The following is an 18709-nucleotide window of genomic DNA, read 5'->3' on the forward strand; positions in this document are numbered from 1 at the left end:
AAATTTTGAAGCTCGTGGCTTGTCGAGCTACTCGTCGAGTCGGAGTATTTAAATAATATATTTATGATTTAAATAATATATATATTATAATTATAAAATGAACGTTATGGGTATAAGTTATACAGAATTTATAATATACTTTTCTTTATAATAAAATTTAATAATGGTAAAAAAGTAATAACATAATTGTAAAAATACCTAAAAAGAAAAAAAAGTCTAAAAAAGGGAAGAAAAGGCTTTCTTCTCTGTCTGTTCGAAGAAAGTTGAGAAGAAATTCACTTTCTGTTCGAAGTACATCCCTACCAACCACTGACTCTGAGTGATTTAGATCTAAACCCTATCTCCGTTACTCTCAGTCTCTCGTTCGTCGCCGACGCCGTTGCTTGCCGCATCTGTCAGACTCCATCGCCATCTCTACAGAGTGAGCTCGCCGCATCTGGTTACTGGTATGTCTGCCTCTGCTCTAATGTAGTATGATTGATTACCGCATCTGGTTACTCCAATCATATTGAGATGCCCCCTGACAAATATTATGCGCTCTGAGTTTGTTAAAGTTGGTGTCTTGGTAATTTTCGCCGCAGCTCTTATGGTATCCTTTGCAATTATGAGCCACTGGAATTGGGACCCTGATTCATGCATCTGTAATTGTTGTCGGTTGTTTACATTTAATTGGGTAAGAAACCCCTACGTATTTCTAGCAGATGTTTTGATTTGTCATGAGACGACAAATTGGCCTGGGTACTCTTAGACCATTATTCTTTACTTTCAATTCTAGAATCATAGGCATGAGAACTTCTTGTCTGGGTTGATCAGTTGATTAGCAACTTGCCAAGCTCTTCTAGTTGACCCAACTGGCTGAAAAACCAATTCTGCTTTCTCCATGTCGACTGATGGAACAGAATAGCTGCTCTGTTTTGTTTTCTGGGGATTTAAAAGTTTGTTGTCTACTTCTTCAAAAGAGCCGTGTCTTATAACCAAAATCTTGGGTATAGATGCAACCCAGACAATGAATCCTTAACATTTTTTTAGCTACAAAAATTGTATGTACAAACAGTGGAGTTACCTTTTCTTTATCAATTGGCATTTAGGATACTGCTATAAATTGTTTATGCCTTGTTTCAGAGCTGTGAAAAATGGTTAACGTCTCTAGTCAAATGCACTACAGAGCAACAAAATTTAATTGTGGTGACCAATTTTTCTCATTTGTTCTTTCTGTCTCATTTAAAACGTGGCTGTCCCTGTCTTCTACATACTGCTTAATTGATGTCTCGTTCAATTGTTTTTTTAATCTCAACTAGACAAATTATAATCCAAAAGAAAAAACAAATTGTGCTGTAGTTCTTAGTTCTTGAAATTCATGTAGCTTGTTGTGCTGTAGTTTTAAGTAGGTGCACGAATTGATATACGGAGTTATATGGTTATGAGGTGGAGCTTAAAATGTACTTATTTATGTTCTGTACTGGTCCTCTTTCTTTTGTCTGTTCTGTGTAAAGTTCATAGTCAAAGTAAAAAAAAAATGGCACTTTACTGTCATCGACTTAGAGGCTGATAAGCTTTTTACATGCTTTTTTGGTGTCAGCATAGGTGATACAGCTATAGTGTATAAGGTCATCTTTGCTGGGCTGTCTGCTTTCTGCTTCATGCCAGCATTTCACTCTTCAAAGCTATTCTTTGTTCTGTTAGTCGAGTCAGGTTAGTGACAAGAGTTTTCAACTTCATTCTTCTATATCTTTTTCAAACACTTGTAATTCTGCTGGACTATGGTCCATTTCTGAACCAGGAATATATTTTTCTGACATGTTCTTGTTTAAAGCAGCTTTCTTTAGTTAGTAATTAGTGATATTTGTGGGGAAAAGGAATTTCTGGATAGATCTTGGCATTGGTTTCTTGAATTGAGCTTGTGGTAGTTGGGATATTGTGGCTGTTTGAGATAATTGTTTGTCTCTCAATTTGGTGGCTCAGCTCATGTTTTGCTGAGTTTTGGAATTTTGTGGGGAATTTTGGTTAGTTTGGGTACTTTCGCAGGGTGTTAAAGATGCTAACTGTGGGAGGTAGAATGTGGATACTTGTATTTGTATCGATGAATACATGGATTTTATGCCTCATTTACTCCAACTGATAGCTACTTGCTTGCTTGTGGATCTTCCCAAAACGTCACCTTGATTATATGCCTCATTTTTTGATCGAGTCGAGTCAAAAAGCTTGATTAGACTCGACTTGATAAGGCTTGACTAAAGGTTGAGCCTAATCGAGTCGAGTCTCGAGCTTAAAGGGAGTTCTTCGAGTCAAGCTTCGAGTATCGATTTTTTGGACTCGGTCGAGCTCGAGCCTAGATATATATGAGTCGAGTTGAGCTCGAGTATAGCAATACTCGAGCTTGACTTGGTTCGATTACATCCCTACTTCTGAAGCCGCTTCTCTTCTATTTCTTGTTCTCGGGCCTCTCTCACCATTGGTGAGCTTTACATTCTTCTCTTTCCCTACCCTGTCCACTCTCCACATCTTGAAGCTTCACTTTCACTCCCAGTTCTCTTCGCCTCTTCTTCTCCCATGTAGAAATCTCAAACATCGTTGTTGTTGATAATTGTGATTTGAGAAGACAAGTTTAGACTAAAACTGGTATGTGTTGAGTATTTTGGATTTGAGAAGACAAATTTAGATTACAATTGGTGACACTAGGACAAGGGAAAACAATTCTAGCTGTTTATTCTGCCATCTTTTTTTTGGGTTGAATTTTGAAGCTGTGAGGCTAGAGTCGCTAGACACAGGCAAATCTCGCTTTTATATATATATATATATTATATTTTTTAACACAATTGGTCGACTGGATCAGGACTAGCCAGAGTTCATCAAGTTAACTCCGATTCTAGCATCTCCGAGTAAAAGTAGCCCGGAATGGGGGGCTGAGTCGCAGTGACAACTTGGCCGAAGTTAAAATCCTGATCAGAAACCAATCAGTAGCATTATTGTTCAATGAAAACAGCTTTAGTACCGTAGATTTTTCATTTTTCCTTTTTCATTTTTTCTGTTTTGACCACTCCCCTAGTCTTTTCTATTTTTCATGATTTGCCTCTAGTTGTTTGTTTTAAAAGTTTTCATTAAGTTTCGAACTGAAAAATGTTAATTGTCTAGCTTAATAATCTTCTTGTTTAGTTGAGTTGTAATTGGCTTTAATTGGTTCCCTTTTCGGTACAGAACTCATGCAAGATAGCGATGGATGTCTTGCAAAAAAGCAGTGAAAGAATCCCTTTGAGTCAGAGGCCTGAATATGCCGATGTGAAGCCTGTCCCCCAGGATGACGGTCCAAATCCCATTGTCCCTATCTCCTATACTGATGAATTTAGAGAGACAATGGACTATTTTAGAGCAATATATGTAGCCGATGAGCAGTCTCATCGAGCTCTTCAACTCACCACAGAAGCCATCAAACTTAACCCTGGAAATTACACTGTTAGTTCTTGTTTTGTGTTGATGCATGCTTATATGTTTAGTACCCTCTATAGAGAAATTGGAGTAAGAAATTTTTGAAGTAAGAACCTATTGTTTTTGCTGTTTAGGGAATTTTGCAGTAAATATTTTATGATAAACAACACAGAAGAGTCTAAATTTTGACCTTTTTCTGCTATTTTAAATTCTCACAACAAGACCCTTTTTGTTAAAGTGATTTTTTGAATAATCATGACATGCATGTTGGCTATCTTGTTCATGAGTTCTTGATGTTATTAGATGGGCCCTTTAGGCTCTTGAAGCTTCGGAAAAAAGAAGAAAATATGGAGGGGAATTAGTTTGTGAAGAATTATGTGTATTAGGCATTTATTTTGCGTGTCTGTTGATTTAGGTATGGCAATTTAGGCGGCTAGTACTCGAGGCGCTTAATGCTGACATGAACAAGGAATTGGACTTTTCGGATGGCATTGTGGAAGGAAACTCTAAGAATTATCAGATATGGTATAGCTACATTTTTCTTCTGCATTTGGACCCTTATGTAGATAATTGCAGTTTTGTTGTTTATTGTACCTGGTGCAATTGATCAAGGACAAAGTCTAGGTGTCTGCAGACTGAATTGGTGAGGTGATCCTTTTGACAAATAGTTTTCTTGTTTTATCTGCATGTCCTCTTATTTTCTCCTCTCCTCTTAAGCTTTTAACAATCATATTTGTGTGGAAGCTTTGTTTCGTTTAACTTCTGGGGTTTGCTTGAATTCTGTTTGTTGCTAAGGAACTTTTTCTATGCTGGGACATTGTTCATTTCCAAATCTAAAAATACTTTATACATAACGGGAAAAAAAGGATTATCTTTGTACTAGTAGTATTTGGAAAGTTATCAGCACCCTTTGCAATACCTATATCATGTCAATTCGTATCATGTCAGTTATAGTTCTTTGGTTGGTAAAATAAAGTGTCATAATAACATGCATAGTTGAATGGAATATAATCTGACATGTAGTTCAAACATACAAGAGTAAGCTACTAAATTTGAACATAGAACTATTGGCTTTGGGATATTATCACATGGGCAAGCTATTTTGATATTGAATTTTGCTTAATTGAATGGGAGGCCCCTATGGAGTCGGTGAGGGTTTAAAATCATAACCTGACATGTAATTTCAAAAAAAGACCAATGTCCATCTGGGAACCAGCGAAAGCTGGATTGGATTTTGCTTGCTTGAAAAAAAAAAAGAATGGGTTTTTTTTTATTCTTTTAATACATACATTTGGCACAAGCATGCATTCAAAACTTTCCTTTTTATGTTGTTTCATCCAGTTCTATTGTTGGTTAGTTTCAAATCATTCTGTTTTTAGGGACTTGAAACTAATTAGAAAAATGACTTTCCAGGCACCATAGGCGTTGGGTTGCTGAAAATTTGGGAACTGATGCTTCAACTAGGGAGCTTGAGTTCACAAAGAAAATTCTTTCTAAGGATGCAAAACATTATCATGCCTGGTCTCATAGACAGGTAATTTTTGATTTAGTATTATTCTTTATTCTGTTCCATTCTTTGAGGTGCAAGAGTTCTCAATTGCCTTAAATGACAATCACCATGTTTGCTCTGGTAAAGGAGGTGTAAAGGGACTTTTGTTTGGTATGTGTACATGAAGAGACTGAATATCTAAATCTCTTGTGCAGTGGGTCCTTCAGGCACTTGGCGGATGGAAAGATGAGCTAGCCTATTGTGAACTACTCCTCAAAGATGACATTTTCAATAATTCTGCTTGGAATCAGGTAAAGAATGATGCTTTGGTTTGGATTAGATCCTAAATGTCATGATGTCTATCTCCAAACGTCATCGGTAAATAGGCCTCTTTTATGTTTTGGTCTACCAGTATACATTGAGTAATACAAGATGGTGTTGGCTTGAAAATAAAAATTACCAGCTGGTCCTTATCCTTTTTGCAAGTTAAAAAATTGGTAAATAAGGTACAAGATCAAGAAAACCAATTTATGCAAGTCCGTGAAGCCAGTTACTGTAGAAAAATCAAAGAGAGCCATGACTCTCTAGCCAGTCTTGACATCACTTTAAATATTCCTCCAGTTTAGATATATATTTTGCTCCTGTTTTCTCCATAAAACCTCCACTTGTGCTAGATGCCTAGAACAGCCCCAAAGCCACTCCAAATCCTCTCCTCTTTTCTAATCGTCTTAGGTGGACTATCTAGAGTTTTCTTTTTTGTGTCAGCATTGTTATTAGTAAAATCTCGCATTTCATCTCACATGATGACTCATTCTGCAACTTCGTGACCAACTTCGTGTAAAACCTTCATTGTTTTAATGTAAAACTAATTTAAATTTCCAAGTTCATGACCAGATGTTCTTGAAAATTCTTGAAAACAGGGAAAGAAAAATGCTGACTAATCTGATTAACAACGTTAATGTTTTCGACCCAATTTGTGCTAGATTGAATATTCGAAATCTTTTCCTAGTTGAACTGATTAAATCTTAGGTATTTCCAGGTAAACCAAACTAATTAGTTAGAAGCTTATCAACTCAAACCCTCTGACCTTATGCAACACAATTGTATTGTGCTTATATGCCTATTTTGATATCTTGTTCACAAAATCATCTGTTATTTGTTCTGTACTGATAGATAAATATGTAAAGTATTCAATGTGTGTCGGTGAACGTATAAAACGTGAGATTTAAAATTCAGCTTTTTATGGATCTAATGTCAAAACTTTACTGGTACCATCATCCCAAATGCTAGCAGATAGTTAATTGTGTGATTCCAACTTGCGTCATATAATCATCTGATATGCTATGAGGAGGTCATGTTTTAGTTGTCCTTGCATGATCTCTTGTCACAGTGTTGTACCTTTGTAGATTTCTACATCTGAGAAATCCCATGTTGAATTATTGGTTGCAGAGATATTTTGTTGTAACAAGATCTCCTCTCCTTGGAGGCCTGGGGGCAATGAGGGAGTCAGAAGTAACTTGTACAGTTAATGCAATTATGGAGCATCCTGAAAATGAAAGTCCTTGGAGGTACCTTCGAGGCTTATACAGAAATGATACACAGGCTCTAGTTAAAGACCCTCAAGTAGCGTCAGTTTGCTTAAAGATTTTGACTGCCAAAAACAATTACGTGCACGCCCTCAGCATGCTTTTGGACCTTCTCTGCCATGGTTTCCAGCCTAGCCTGGAGATAAGAAATGCTGTCTATGGTCTTTCTGACTCGGGTGCCCAAGGTTCTGATTTGGTGAAAGTGGTCTGTTCTATCCTAGAACTTGTAGATCCAATGAGAGCAAACTATTGGAAGTGGCGGAGGAACATGGCGCCTGCTCAAGCAGCTCAATGCTTGAAAGATGATGGATTGACTGGTTTGAGTTTATAAAGGTGCCCATAGATCTTTCGTCTTATCTTACCTTATTTCTCTACTCGTCGGTATTATCAGAGGAGAGAGATCCTGCATAGAAAAGAACTTCTTATGTGGAAAGTCCTTGTGTTGCTCTTGACACCGCCATATTGAACTATCCTTTTGTTGCAACACCACCATATTGAACTACCCACTGTAGCTGAACCTCTAATTTACTCGATTTGAGTACCGGATAAAGGATGCAATCGAAACATATAAGCTCTGCAACTTGGTGTCTTCTGTCTTTCTATTTTCACGATATTGACTTGTTTTTGTTTTTTTTTTTTTTCATAATGTAGCATCCTCCTCCATAAGATTTGCAGAAAATGAGTTTTATGACAATGGGATGCTCCCCACCTATTCCATTCTCGCCCCTTTTGGGCTCTAGACCGCAAGTTTCTAGTAACTATAGGCGTTTCAATGTCACTACTGACAAGCATTCTAGGAGAAATTAAACTAGTGATGGACTTTGTCGGTTTATATTCCTGTATCACTTGTTTGCAAGTAACCTTGTCAGTTTGTCTCAGTGGTTCACTAGTGTTGGAGATGAATTTGTTCAAAGCTCAAATTCATGTAGCAGGTGTCAATTAAAACTTCAAAATTCCGTAGAAGAGATTAGGAAAAGTGAAGACATGGATTCTAACTGCTGAAGAGCTCGAAATGAAGGTGTGAATTGAAACCATACATCGCACGACGATTAGCTAAATCTCCTCGGCTTATGATTTACAGACTCGAGATTCACTAAATTTGATCTTCTTTAATACACTTTAGTTCTTCCACATCAAATTCTTCCATATTAATCCAAACATAAGAACATATCCATCCTTCAAATTCTCTCGGGAAAATCCTGAGGCCTACTTGTTATTTTTGCAGTGATCCTCATATAAGCAAACTACCTCAGCTGAAATATTTTGGAATTGAAATGGCAGAACAAACATTGATTATTTTTATCGAAATTGAATTACCTGAGGTGTGGCCTCTGTTTCGTCGACTTCTTCCATTATCCTATAGGCTGAATTTGTCGTTACAGGGAAAAACAGAGAAAGAGCGCGAAAAACTGAAATTTAAAATTGATTCTGTGTTTTAGGCTTCAACTTATGACAGGAAGGGGTGGCCAATGCGTTTGTCCCGAAATAATCAGTCGGACTTTGCTGCTGCTCCAAGCGTGATGCCTTTGTAGAGAAGAGAGGAAGGCGTGGTGGATTAAAGTTGTCAAATACGCCTTCCATAATCAAGGGCTTCTGATTTTGAAGGCGTGGGCTTAAGACGGCAGTAAACAACTGAAGGCGCTATAAAGGGAGGATTCTATTTATTGTGATTTTGAATTCCTTTTTAAGAGAAGGGATGAATTTAGAAACTTTCCCTGTGGTTAATTATCACTCGTTAACATCCCTGCCCTCCCTTACTTCTTTTTTTTTTTTTTGCTTTATTGTTTAACTGTATACAAATTATGAGTATATGAATAGAAGGTTGAAAATATAAAAGCAAGAAGCATGAAGGCGTAAGTTTGATGAGCAAAATATAGCACCCACAATCATAAGTAGCAAGTACTATCAAAAATACCAATCAGTTTATGTTTAAAAATTTACATGAGTTGTTTTCAGGTTACCAATAAAAATGTTTTACTTAGTGAATAGAGGTGTTTTAGTTGACTTGAAGGAGTTTCATAAATGGTTTTAAATTTTTTTAAATTTCCTAGTTTTCTATTTTCAAATTGACTTACTCTAAGATTTTTTTTTTTAAAAGGATACAATATTTAAAACTATACTTGAAGACTTATTTGAGGTGTTTTCAAGGGTATTTTTATTGAAAAGTATTTCGAGTGATATTTACAACCTTTATATACTATATTAATTTTATAATTATTATTGTTCACTCAGATGACACGAGGGTTTTGTAACAACGTCAACAACTTGCAATTTATCATTAAAGTTAAGGAATTAAATTGATTTTTTATGACAATTAAGCCATTAAGAGACCATAAAAGCTTCAATATCAAAATGAAATAATCTTCTTTCCCAAAATTAATTTTTAAATCTTATATTAGGAATTGGGGTGACAAAATTATAAAAGTTAAAAGTTAGAGAATAGCTAGTTTGGATGTTTAGGTTAGAAAAGAAAAGATGGGAAATGTTAAGTTATGAAAGAAAATAATAGAATCAAAAGGAAGATATGAGATTTTAACTTTGTTTGAGACTTTTAAAAGGAAATATAGTGATTTTGGATATATATGTCAATAAAATTTCATTCAATAGTTTTGTGAGGATAAAATGGGCAATTTGAAAAAGTTTTGTAAGCTTCCATCAGTTTTCTGTCAGCTGCAAACTATAGGTCCTTAAACGTAATAATGGCTCAATTTGAGCAATAGTCAGTTAGCTCAATAGATTAGCAAAACGGTGCAGTTTTGGTCTTACTTAAGTACCAGTAATACGATGCCGTTCCAATTAATGAGGTCATTAGGTAGTTAAGTCGATTGTTAGCTATCTGACAAATCTGTTAGAGTTGGTTATATAAGTGGGACTCACGTGTAAGGAATACGATCATTGATCACATTTCCTTTCCTCTTGCATTCTTGCCTTCTTCCTCTCTCTCTCTCTCTCCTGCTCTCCCTCCTCTGATTCTTCCCCAATTCCTCTAATTCTTCTGATTTCTTCTTTTTAATCCAATTTCAATCCTAACAATTCCAGAAATTAACCTCGAGTCCGTGACATTTTCATTCACTTTCGGCCTGCTTTTGGTCAAAAAAATTGCACTGTAGTAGAGTTGGCAATTTGTCCCAAGTCCCAATGGGCTACCCATGCCCAAAGGAACTTTGGGCGGGATGGGTATTATAATTTGGTATTGGGTTTAAGTTGGGACACATCCCAACTATACCCATTAATGAATGGGAAAGGATGGGAAATACTTGGGTACCCACTGGGCTCAAATGGCAAGGGCTCCGTTTGGATTAGCTGTTTTTTGTAGGTGTTTTTGAAATATTTTATTGTAGCAGTGTATATGAAAAATTTTTACTATAAAATTTTTTTGAAATATTTGATATATTAATATGGATGGGATGTTTTTTGAGTTATTGTATATTACTGTAACATTGTATTTGAAAAACTTATTTTTTGAAAAAAAAGTCAATCCAAACGGAATCTTAGATTCAAAAATTATCTTTAACAATTTTTATAGTTATACCAGCGAATATAATCTAGTAGTCTTCCTAGTCATTATCCACAAGAATTTCCAGCATTTCAGTTAGTTTAGACCTGTCATCCTTGGACAATGATAAGGATAAATATTCAACATCCTAAGGACCTTGGCCATCTTGATATATGTTGGAATATGGTTGTATATCTATCTTTTCCTTTATTTGTTAATCCAATTTTTGGTGGGAATCTTGAGTATAAAGCACTTGCATGTTTATTTAATAAAACTAAAAGAAATTTAATAAATCAAAAATATTAAAATTATATAAAAATAAAAAATGAATTAAAGGAAAAAAATATGTAGAAAATGGATTTGGGTATTGGGCGAGATCAATCTAAACCCATCCCAAAATGATCCCGCCCAAGTTAGTCCCAAAACACATATGGGTAAGGTTGAGCCCAAACCCATATGACTCGGTTCCATCTCAAACCCAAGCAAATCCCGCCCATCCCGCCCATTTTGCCACCTCTACACTGTAGTAGCGCGTGGCATCTTTCAAAATCCGTTCGTTTGGTTTCTTTTCAGTCTCACTTGAAATTCCCAAACGTAGGAAAATCCATCTCTCTCTTCCTTTCTTTTTGATTCTGTTGGAATCTCAACTCCCAAATTAGCCATTAAAGTGATTTTTGTAACATTTGGTCCTTAGGGAAATGCTTATGATATTGTGGCCTACCGGAGGTTATTGTACTCATAGGGTACAGAAAACACCTATTTCACATTTTCACCCACTTCTCGTTGGACAAAAGGAAAGAGAAAAGTGGTCATGACCTCCTCTCTAATTGTATGGGACAAATCTATGTGTAGCTTTAATGCTGTCTAGTACTAATTTCTTTTTCTTCTTCTTCTTTAAATGTAATATGATTTGGAGGTTTTGAATTCGGAATCTCTCACTTATACTCTCTCTTATCGTATCACCAAATTCATTCATTCCCTTTGATACTAATTTCAGTTGGTAGTAAGCAGATAGACTCCAAGGCGGACAACACTACTCAAGCATCATGAAAAAAGATTAATAAAAATCAGGAAATAGAAAAATGCTCAACTAAATTGGTGTAACGTAGTGGCAAATGGCAATATTCCTCCAAGCTCCCCAAATCCATTTCCCCTAATAGCCATCATCCTTTTTAAAAAAAAAAAGGTCATATCACTAATGCCCATCGCCCTATAAGGCTCAAAAAAGGCCTTTTTCCTGCAATGTATTGAGGTAGTTTCAATTTGTATTAAAAGTACGAACAAACCAATGGAAATGTGACACATTTCCAAGTGTTGAAAACAACGCTGTTTTGACCCATGAGATGGGCTTTCCCAGTTGAAGGCAATATAACGCACAGGCAATCTGACAATCAAAAGCAGTCTAAAACGTAAAACTAGGCATGGCAACTGGGCGGGGGATCCGGACCAAAAAATTCCTCCCGCCTCCGGCCCATCCCCTGTCTATGTTCCCCCCACTCCCGTCCCGCCCCGTCTTTTCTACAGGGTGCTTGCAGGTGATAATTTTTTTTTTTTTGTAAAAGTTTTTATTTAATAGAGCAAAATTAAATTCAAAAAAAAAGAATAAAATACGAACCTGAAAAAAGTGGAAAAAATAAAAATGAAACATGAAAAGTGTTGAAATAAAACACCAAAAAAATTAAGAAACTCAATTGGATTGTATAGATAACATTTGGGAATACTCATAAAATGTTTAACATATTTGTGTCAAATATCAATTAGAAATTTAGAGAGAAATGAAACAAAAATTATGTTTAGTTATCAAATATTCTAAATGTATTATTATTATATTATATAATCTATTGCATTTATGTATATTAATAAATTAAAGTGAGGGATGGGTAGGAGATGGGGCACAAGTATCGTCCCCGCCCCCCCCCCACCCTATTTAAAATAGGGGGAGAAAAAATTCCCCCCGTCCCGCCCCATTCCCACAGGACGGGTACCCGCTTCCATTGTCATCCGAATGTAAAACGTTTCATGTAATCGTTGGATCACTTATTAAAGTAATCAAAAGGGTAAATGAAGAAGAATATTGTTAATTTTCTTTGAAAAAAAATTAATTCTCTTTACAGGTAACTCATTATGGGTCCCATGCTGAAATTGTTCATTTTTTTAAGCTGACATATTTGAAGTTGAAAAATCTAAACGATAGCGAGAGAACAATTTTTAGTCCCACCCTCAACCTTTTTGGTTTCATCATAATAGTCCAGCTCTCTACCTTTTTTACTTTGCTATTGCAGTAAATGTTTTCTGGTTTCCTTCTTTTTCTTTTCTAATGTTTACACAATTTAACGTATTTTATATTAATCGACTGCACAAGGAGAAGACAACTTTAGTTTTTAGTACTTTAGGGACTAAAACGTGTAAAACAAAATTAGATGGAATTATATGAGAATTTAAAAGTAGTTTGGAGACTAATTAAAAATTAGAACTCCATGAGAATTATCTAATTAAAAGGAAATACATTAAATAGGTTTCATTGTTTCTTAAATTAGAATGATGAAATTGATGGGAAGGTTATTAATATACTCAAAGAATTAAAAAAAGAAAAATATTAAATTAACTGAAAGATATAGGGAACTTAAAAGCTTTAGTAAAAGAAAATTTGTGACAACGTAATAATGCAAAGTAAAAGTAAAATTTTGCAAATATTGATATATTTACATAAGTTATATAAGTTGAAAATTGGAAATCGGTGTATTGCCTAAAATTAAAACCATAAAATTTAGAGAGTTTAGGTTTAAATTCTCATTTTCCTCATAGCATTTTAAATTTTATTCCTTCCATGTTAATAAAAAAATAAAATGTTGGAAATTGGGAAAAGTTGCAACAGAAAGTAAAAGGTAAACTTTGACAAATATTTAGGCATTTATAAAGTTAAACAAATGTAACAGTTACGTGGACCAAGAAGCCAAAGCACAACTTTTCTTGTTGGAAATTGGGAAAAGTTGCAACAGAAAGTATAAAGTAAACTTTGACAAATATTTTGGCGTTTATAAAGTTAAAAAAATTTAAGTGATGCGTGGACCAAGAAGCCGAAGCATAACTTTTCTTTAAAAAGAAAATGTAAAGTATTCAAACGTTAAATAAATAAAAATGGTAACCACAGGTAATATTAGATTCATTGATATATCTCATTCTTTCTCCCTCTTTTTTTTTTTTTTTTTTTTTTTTGTATAAATGGGAGGGTTCAAACTGAAATTTCTGACTTATATTGTCTCTCTTAAACCACCCAATTCATTCATCTTCCTCTTTTTTTTTTTTAAGACGCAGTATTAGATTCATTGATAAATTACACACATACAGACACACACACACACTCTCTCTCTCTTTTTCTCTTTATATAAGTGAGATGGCTCGAGTGTAAGATCTCTCGCTTATATTTTCTCATTCGAACCACCCAACCCATTCATCCAATTTTTTAAGAGGATCAATAGTGATTTTTCACTTATTCCTTTAATTAAAATTTATAATATGAGCATCTTACTCATGACATGTAGTATACGGCACTTTACTAGAATTAGTAGAATGAGTATAATTAACCAGGCCTGCAACCAGAAAAAACGATGGGATCGGATTTGTAATAGAAAAAACGGTGGACAAGATCATGACAGACTAGCTAAACGAGTAAATGTAGAGTCAACTTTTCAAGTTGAGGTAACCGCACGTTTGGAGGCAAATGACTCGTGCAAGGAGTTTTGGCGATGCATCCCTATGTATAAAAACCAAGGATGGCAATTATATATGTATATAATTAAATATATAATATTTAATTTAATTATTTATAAACTTATGATAATGATATTATTAGTTATATGTATTATATAATGTATATTAGTATATGTAATATAATTGATATTATCAATTATATTAATAATTATATATGTCTACTAATAGAAATTATTAATTAGTTATACTAAATTTACTAATACATTTATATTAAATCTCTAATTACACTTAATACAATAACATTTTTCTCAAAAAAAAAGCACAAATATAATAATAAATTAGTGATTGTATTTGTGCCAAAAGTGAAAACTTGACTACTTTAGTTGTATTTATTTTATCATGTTAGATTGTATTCAAATAACTTTTGTTTGATTGTTTTTATAAGTTTCAATTGTGAAATTACAATGAATAATAATTTGATGATGTATTGATATTTTAGTACTTGATTATTTACTAAAATTTAACTATAATAAATTTTTATTAGCCCCACAGGACACTCAGGGGGAAGTGGGGGGCGGGGGCGGGGGGTGGGGAACGGGGCGGAGCTAGGGGTAATTTGTAGGAAGCAAGGCGGGGTAAAAACAGATTGTATCAGTCTATTAAATCATTTGCAAAGCTCAAAATTAGAGACCTCTTCTTTGGAAATTAGATCGGAACTTCCGGACATTATTGTCTTGGCTCAGAATTTTAATCCGGTCATGTTTGTCAAAGTGGATAGGACTGTGATAATGGGAGCTCATGAGTTAGCTAATTTAGCTAGAGGGGATGACTTTGCATGTAATGACTTTTTCAATTGTAATATGATCTAATGGAAATGATATTTATGTTTGGTTCAAAATAAAAAAAAGAAAGAAAGAAAGAATCAGGAGTAAAGTTCAATGGAAGCTAATGATTAATTTGTTCACGAGTTAATTTTCCTTCAATTAGTTTCAGTGCTTGTTTTGCACTTGGTATTTTAATTCTATAAAATCTATTATTGTAATTCTTTTGTACAAGTGCTCTTCGTTTAATTTTAATTTCTTTAAGATAACGATGCCTGTGTATTTATGCATACATGAGTAGAAGGAACAACATGAATTGCATACCTAAGTGCAAGTATGTGTGTATATATAGAGAGACATACACATCCATGACAAAAAATCATGAAATGGAAATAATTAAAAGAAAAGGAAAAAAATTAACATTGTAAAAGGAATGGAATGGAATGGAAAGAAAATAAAATTAACCCAATATGACTTTCTTGAACCCGTACAGCTGATTTTAATACAATCGTATTGAAAATCGCATCAATGCACCACAGATGAACTGCTTCAAAATTTCTCTCAAATATTGATTATGCGATCTGGTTCTCTCTCCTCTTGATTACGGAAAATCTCAAGAGCCGAGTTCTTTCATCAATCAGGTAAATTTACCGTCTTCAAGAAACCTTACCGTCTTTCATTGTACTGTCCTGCTGCAATCAAGTCCTGCTGCAATCCCCTAATTTTCCATGTAAAATGAGCAGAAGTCCAAATCTATTTCCTTATTGGAAGAAGCCCTAAAGGGAACATGACTTGGTCGTGGTCATGGACCCTATACAAAAGACCGACATCGTTTTCACTATAGCACAGAGAGAGAAACACTAGTCTAGAATTGAACATGGTGGAGGTAATAAAAAATAGACCAATCCGCCATTGTCCACCCTGTCCGAGTCTATACCCTTGTTTTGTTTTCTTTCATGGCAAAAAAATGGAAAACCAAACCTTTTATTGCCTGTCTTAGCCCAATACTAAATACGTTAGATCAATTCCTGAGTTAAAGAACAAAAGATTTTGGTTGTCATCCCACGGGTGGTTAGTGTTATCGAAGAAAACTCAGTTTCATCTTTGGAATCCCAAGACTTTGGAGTCAATTTATCTCCCTCCTTTGCAATTGCAACCTAAACAATGTCTGACAAATATCCTATTAACATCATCCCCAACAAATCCTGATAGCACTCTCCTGCTATTTTATGTTGATCCTCAATGCATCATGTTCTGCTGCATCAAAGACCAAACGTGGTTTAAAAGAAGCTGCTGTAAAGATATCAAGAGTATAGGTGAGACCGACTTTAGTTGGGATAATTTTTGTTTGCCAATTGTCTGTAATGGTAGAATATATGCTACTATTGCTTGCAAAGGTAAGCTGGTAGAGATTGAGATTATGAAACAAAGCCTTGATATAAGACCTCTTGAATGTTATCTACCTTTTGTTCAATCCATGTGCAATCAACTAAAAACATACTTGGTGGAATTCGATGGGGATGTCTTCGTGATAAATTTTGAGTTACACTGCAGGGAAGTAATTCAAATTAAGACTGATGGATTAGACATGCCTTTGACCTTAATGAATTATAATTTTTCCAATTGCTTTTTTGCTTTTACCATGAATTTTCAAATGTACTTTTTTTTTTGCTGCCCATGTAGAAGAAGTCATGGCAGCAAGCATCAAAGGCATCCACAAGTATAAAGGAAAATGGCAGTATCTTTGTATGAATCACAAACAATGCATGACTCAGTCGGTGCATGAACACAACCAGAAAGTCCATAGCCTCTTTTGTGTATGTGTGTGTGTGTGTTTTTTTTTATTTTGGTAAGTATTGATATTGTATATACAAGTTGAAATATTTTGGATATCTACTTGTCACAGACTACTTAAATTCCTATGAGCCAACACGCCGTATGACAATCGTTAAAGATTTGAGTATATGAACGGTTTGCTCATTCAACCTTAAGTCTAAGTGCGTAAAGAATATGCATAAACTAAAATAGTGAGTAAAGAAAGAAAACATTGGCAGCTAAAGGAAATTTGTATTACTCTTATGAACACTTGCACAAGATTGTTTACAAATGAGGAAGTTTGATCTATTTATAGGCAAGTTAAGAAAGTTATACAAGTCTCTAGAGAATTTTACACTGAATTCTCTCTTTAGAACTTTGTGTTATTCTTGATTTTGATGATCACAAAACACTTTGAAATGTTTATCTAATTCTCTTCAAATATAAGTGTTTTGCTTTTTAGAGAATTAGGTATAAAGGTGTCAAGGAAAGAAAATCAACTAAAAGAAGAAGCAAAAACAGGGCACTCATGTCGGACGTCCGAAAGGATGAAGAACATCAAGAAGGAAACTCTGTCGGACGCTCGTGAGGAAGCATCGGACGTTCGGGAGGATCGGACGCACGCTTCAGACGCACATCGATCGTGTTGGACATCCGAAAAATTTCGCAAAGTTTTGATAACTCTCTGACGACGTTCGAACGCAGAAGCTGTCGGACAATAAAATCCCATCGGACGTCCGAACGACAACTTGGCTGATTTTCGGACGATGGGATCAGACGATGATTAAGCTGTCGGACGTCCGACAGCCCCAACGGCTAGCTGACTCTTCATCTGTCTTCTATCCGTTGGAAGCATTAATGAAGCCTATTTTTTGTCCCCTTTAAATACAAACGATTCTGAACCAGGAAAGAACGAGAAGCACACTTCATTTACAAGATTTCAAGAGATATTTTAGCTAGAAAATAGTCTCCTAAGCAAGATTTGTTCTCCAAATAGTGTGAAGTTCTTGTAAGCACTTCTCTTGTGTTTGAATTTTTCAATAGTGTAGCTTTGTTAAGAGTTATCTGAGTGATAGTAAAACTTCCTAGTTTAACTAAGTGAGGCTTGGGGCAAGGAGAAAGTGATCCCTCCATTGTACATTGAGTTGATTATCTTTCATCAAAGAGAAGGTGCTCATCTTTGTGATTGGTCTTCAAGTTTGAGGAAAGCTTGGTAGACAATCGGTTTGATACTCTATCTTATTCCTTTTGTTTAATAAAATTATCATTGCTTATATACACTCTTATTTCTGATCAACATTGCTCTCTTCTTTAAATTTACTTGGCTGATCACTACTAGAAAAGAAGGTAAATTTTAATTAAAGAAAAAGTGCATAAACTCAATAAAGTATTTTTAATCAACCTAATTCACCCCCCTCTTAGGTTGTCTTTGGAGCTTACACTTTGTATACAAAACAACTCTTATGTACAAAACTCTATATCATTTCATAAAACTCTTGAACAATTTATAGCGTTTCGAAAACCTCTAGGACTTGCTAAATATTTCTAAAACTTATACTTAGATGGTTGTTAGATATTTGGCTTTGTTGATTTATGCAAAATATGGAAGAAAATGATTGACTATACTATATTTTTTTATTTCTTAGTTTTGTACAAAAGGGCAATTTAGGATTTTTGAAAGAAAATTGAAGTTCTTAGGCCTATATTGTTTCTAAACAATAAAAGTAAAGAAGGTATACATAATTTTTAAAACCTGAGGGGAGCTCTTTGTAATTGTGTGAAATCTCAGGAGACGATTGTCAAATTATCTCTTAAAATTAAGTTGCTGTAAAGATATCAAGTATAAATGAGACCGACTATAGTTGGGATCATTTTTGTTTGCCAATTGTCAGTGATGGTAGAATATATGCTACTACCTCTTCAAAGGTATCTGGTAGAGATTGAGATTATGAAACAAAGTCTTAATATAAGACCTCTTGAATGTTATCTACCTCTTGTTCAATCCATGTGCAATCAACTAAAAACATACTTGGTGGAATCTGATGGGGATGTCTTCGTGATAAATTTTGAGTTACACTGCAGGAAAGTAATGAATATTGTTGTTTTTAAATTCGACTTCCCAACTATGATATGGAACAGAGTGGAAAGCTGCCCAGATAGAGCTTTTTTCTTGGGCAATAGCGAACCAATCTCATGCCGGACTATGACAACTGATTTAGATCGAATAGGAAATCAGGTTTACTTTACACATTATCAAGACAAGTCCCTATACTCCTACCACATTGAAGACAAAACTATCTCAATATCTTCACCTTGTCTAGATCTGCCGACACCCTGGAGCATACCAATTTGGGTGTTTCCTGACCCT

General features: G+C 34.8%; 1 protein-coding gene across 3 annotated transcripts; it reads left to right on the forward strand.

The window, feature by feature from the left end:
* Positions 1 to 233: 233 nt before the first annotated feature.
* On the forward strand, positions 234 to 7078 carry LOC113688290 (protein farnesyltransferase/geranylgeranyltransferase type-1 subunit alpha-like). 3 transcript variants are annotated; one of them, XM_027206078.2, is made up of 7 exons: positions 234 to 446; positions 1580 to 1692; positions 3196 to 3450; positions 3839 to 3948; positions 4837 to 4957; positions 5128 to 5223; positions 6362 to 7078. In XM_027206078.2, exons 3-7 carry the CDS (start codon positions 3214 to 3216, stop codon positions 6827 to 6829), a joined length of 1032 nt encoding a protein of 343 aa, XP_027061879.2. In that variant the 5' UTR covers positions 234 to 446; positions 1580 to 1692; positions 3196 to 3213; the 3' UTR covers positions 6830 to 7078. The 3 variants fall into 3 exon arrangements, with proteins under 3 accessions (XP_027061879.2, XP_027061880.2, XP_027061881.2); XM_027206079.2 differs by having other exon boundaries at positions 1585 to 1692; XM_027206080.2 differs by lacking the exon at positions 1580 to 1692.
* Positions 7079 to 18709: the final 11631 nt, after the last annotated feature.

This window comes from Coffea arabica, chromosome 5e, assembly GCF_036785885.1.
Source record: "Coffea arabica cultivar ET-39 chromosome 5e, Coffea Arabica ET-39 HiFi, whole genome shotgun sequence".
NCBI lineage: Eukaryota > Viridiplantae > Streptophyta > Magnoliopsida > Gentianales > Rubiaceae > Coffea > Coffea arabica.